Raw genomic sequence first — 4,198 nt, forward strand, 5'->3', positions numbered from 1 at the left:
TATGCTTCTGTTAGAGGCTCCGCAAGCCAAATCTGAGGGTCCGTTTATATGGGGGCTATACGTAAAAGTCGTCCGATATGGCCCATTTGCAATACCATCTGACCTACATCAATAACAACTACTTGTGCCAAGTTTCAGGTCGATAGCTTGTTTCGTTCGGAAGTTAGCGTGATTTCAACAGACGGACGGACGGACGGACATGCTCAGATCGACTCAGAATTTCACCACGACCCAGAATATATATATACTTTATGGGGTCTTAGATCAATATTTCAATGTGTTACAAATGGAATGACAAATTTAATATACCCCCCATCCTATGGTGGAGGGCATAGTTAAAAGGATTAAAGACAAAAAATATTTTTTTCTTTGTATTCACAAGTTTTGAAAGAAATCCATTACCTTTGATTCCAGTTGTGGGTATTTAAGAGTCGGTCCGTATATACAATTTTATTTTTATTTGATATTATTTCAAAACTCACGATTACCTATGTTACCTATGACAAACGTCCATAAATATATTTTTATAAATTTATTATTGAATGTGTAGTAAATATTGCAATATATTAAAAAATGAATATTCGTTGATCAACAACATTTTTCGGTAAATACCATAAATCAGATAATTTTGAAAAGTCGTTCATTCCAGCTTATAACGAAAATGTATGCCACAATGAAATTAGCATAACTAGACTGCCATTTAAAATAATAGCCAATAGTTAGGGTTATTCATTTTCAAACAACAAAACGAAATAAATGTTGCAATATTAAGCCCGAAGTGTCATCAAGGCTTGCCACAATGACCATTTTATCAAGAGATAAACAAAAAATATTTTTCTTTATAAATTTTTGCATAATATTTTGCTTATATTTTTGTTTAACAATAAATTAATTTCATAAATATCTAAAAAAAGATTGATGTGTTTTGAAAATTTGAAAATGTAAAGCGTAAAGTCATTAGTGATAGAATTCAGTGAAGGTGATGAAGGGGAAACTTATCGACTATTATGACTTGGGAGCAGCTACTACAAATGGCACATTCAGTTTTTTCACAGAAAATTAAAGGCCATTTTTCGGGTTTCTTTTACTTTTTCTTAGCTGTGAAATATTTTTGAGGAGGAGCACCATAGGTAGCAGCGGGTACGCCGCCAGATGATTGGAAGGATTGTTGAACAAACTGTTGTTGTTGAGCAAAGCCAGCAGTACCACCAACATTGACTGCATTACCACCAATGACCGAGGTAACGGGAGCAATACCTTCATCAGAAATATGGGTAGATCCACCCAAAGAATCGTATTGGGCTTGGATTTCTTGTTGGGCACGATTAGCCTCTTCCTGGGTCTTGTATTTAATGAAGAACACTTCGGGTTTGTGGGATTTCTGTTCATTTTGAACAGCGGCCAATTGGCTTTGGATATCACCAAAATCGGGTTTCTTGGACAAAACATAGATGACAGTCTTCTCTTCATTGGAAGCTTGAGCACGTTTAAGAGCATCCAAGTTCAATTTGACATTTTGGCTTGGGGCCTTGATGAAGACAATGCGATAGTTTTTACGAATGGGACCAGCAGCTTGACCGGCACCGGCTTCATTGCCAATTTCTTCAACTTCTTCGGGAGCCGAGTGAATGTAGATATCCTTTGAGATGATGGTTTGTTGTTGGGGTTGTTGAGGTTGATAGTTAATGGGTTGATATTGTTGTTGGGGAGCAGCATATTGTTGCTGTTGTTGTGGAGCAGCAGCATATTGTTGTTGAGGTGCAGCATATTGTTGTTGTTGTGGAATGGGTGCAGCAAATTGTTGCTGCTGTTGAATGGGTGCAGCAAATTGTTGCTGTTGTTGGCTGGGAGCAGCAAAATGCTGTTGTTGAGGAGCTGGCGGAATGTATTGGTTAGAGGGAGCTGAAAATTGTTGAGCAAACTGGGCAGGGGCAGCCACGCTAGGTGGGGCTTGAGCAGGAGCTAAGGCCTGGGGAGCTGGTCCGGGTAGATTTACTGGAGCAGGAGCAGGTTGGCTAACGGAAATAGGGGCTGGAGCCGAAACGGCTGCTGGAGCAGCAACAGGTCCTTGACTGAACGATGTCAATGGAGGAGATTGGACAACTGAGAAGACTCCGCTATTACTAACAGGTTGAGAGGGACGGAAGTTTTGTTGCTTGAAATTACCTGGAGCAGCAGAACCACCACCACCACTACCACCACTTGGTTGTTGCCTGGGAGGTTGTTGATAGTTATAGGCAGGTTTACCCAAAGCTGAGGCTACCAAAGCCATGCACTGAAAAACAAAATAATTAAATTGTTAATAGGGAAAATATGAAACGAAGTTACTCCCTTGGGATGTGAGTGGGGAAAATGCTTACCACAATTGCCAAGAATGTTTTCATGATTATGATTTCCTAGTTTATGCTCCCAAAAGATGTTGTTTCGTATGAATGAATGATTGAACTGATACCATCTCCAGATTAGGCCATGACTTTTATACGATACCCATAAACGGGATGCCTCACATGGGATATTTGCATTTTCCTAACCGCATTTTTGTAACTGATCTGCCTCAAAACGGGCATCCAGCAATCCGAACGTGCATAACCTAGGCAAATTGACTCAACATCACAAAATTTCGTTGATGTAACCATCCAGGTTTATTGCCAAACTTTTTCATCTCAATGACCACATATATGTGGTTGATGGTGATGATATCGTGGGCAAAACAAGTCTTCACGAGTTTTGTTTTTTTAATAAATTCATAATATTAGTTTGAATTTCCAAGAAGGAAAAATACCATACAAAACCATCTTTTAAAATACTGCATATTATTTTGGTGTTATTGCTTTTCTTGATAAACAAAAACATAATGAAATTAAAAAAAAACAAGTTGAAATTACCTAATAATCCCTTAAACTCGCATAAAAATACCTAAGATGACCTTTTCCCATTGTTTCGTTCACATCCAATACAAAAAATCGTCAACATTGATCCGCATTGTTTCCTCTACTAACAAATACATTTTGTCACCTTGAAATAATTTTATGCACAAAAAATAAATAAAAAAAAACAAAATCATAACAAACCCCCATTTTATTCCCAGACTACGAGAAGGTCGTATCAAATATATGGACAGACGGTTGTCCGCCAACGATAGATCTATAGAAATGATCAATGAAAAGAAAGATATCTGGTCATTAACATGCAGATCTGTCGTGGGGGGACACCACAAATTCCATATTGAAGAAAAGAAAAAAACAAAAACACATAGCCAAGATATAATTTCTCGAAGGCATTATCTTAAACCCAAAGAAGTTAGTTTGTTTGTTGTTATTGTTGGGGGGCTATATTTAAATTAACTATGTTTACATTTTTCTCGTGAAGCTACTGTTTTCTTTTAACATTTTGGGGGAGTTATTGAGTTGATGGAAGTATTAGCTATAAAAAAATAAATAGATGCATTTAATAATTCGCTAAATTCCGTATCAAATTCAATGCCTCTGAATATTACCTCATTATGTTAAATAGCAACATTTATGGTTTAACTTTGTCTCAAAAAAAATCTAAAAATATGTGTCAATATATGTCGTTAGTCATTTGGCAGCTAACTGAGGTTACACCCTGCTAAGAAACTGGATTTCTAGATAATATTTTTAAACATATTTTCCAATTAACTCCATTAGGTGTTATCATACAATTTCGCACTATTATTAATAATATTTTTGCTAACTAACTATTTAGCACATTAACACGTTACCATACCTCTATGTAACTGTAGCTAATTAACATAGTTGTTTGATTTGCAATAAAAGCTCTAAAATTTCTATAAAGGTGAAATGCATTTTAATGGGTATATGTGTAAATAATTACAGAAAGGTCTCTACCTGGTTCCTTCCACACCCTATTGATTTACATATATCATAAAATGGAATAAAACAAGGCTGACAAAAAAGTTATGTGAATCGGTTCATTGATCTTGAATAATAATTGCCCGACAAAAACGCTTCCAAAAGGGGAATGTAGTGTGGTATTAATTTCGTAGCATTAGTTTCCATCTACCAATTCTTTTTATAAAGGGAAAATATAGGTAACTATAGTGCAAACCAATAATCGATTTTTCGACTTTTCGATTATTGACTTTTAGTCAAAAATCGATTTTCGACTGTTACCAATCAAAATTCGAATATTCGATTTTTCGTAATCGAATTTCATT

General features: G+C 36.1%; 1 protein-coding gene across 1 annotated transcript; it reads right to left on the reverse strand.

The window, feature by feature from the left end:
- Positions 1–887: 887 nt before the first annotated feature.
- On the reverse strand, positions 888–2,434 carry LOC142242574 (uncharacterized). The gene is made up of 2 exons (XM_075314140.1): positions 2,361–2,434; positions 888–2,275 (listed from the first exon to the last, which is right to left on the reverse strand). The coding sequence occupies exons 1-2, from the start codon at positions 2,382–2,384 to the stop codon at positions 1,085–1,087; spliced, it is 1,215 nt and encodes a 404-aa protein (XP_075170255.1). The 5' UTR covers positions 2,385–2,434; the 3' UTR covers positions 888–1,084.
- Between the last annotated feature and the right edge of the window lie 1,764 nt (positions 2,435–4,198).

Source organism: Haematobia irritans, chromosome 1 (assembly GCF_050003625.1).
Source record: "Haematobia irritans isolate KBUSLIRL chromosome 1, ASM5000362v1, whole genome shotgun sequence".
Taxonomy (NCBI): domain Eukaryota; kingdom Metazoa; phylum Arthropoda; class Insecta; order Diptera; family Muscidae; genus Haematobia; species Haematobia irritans.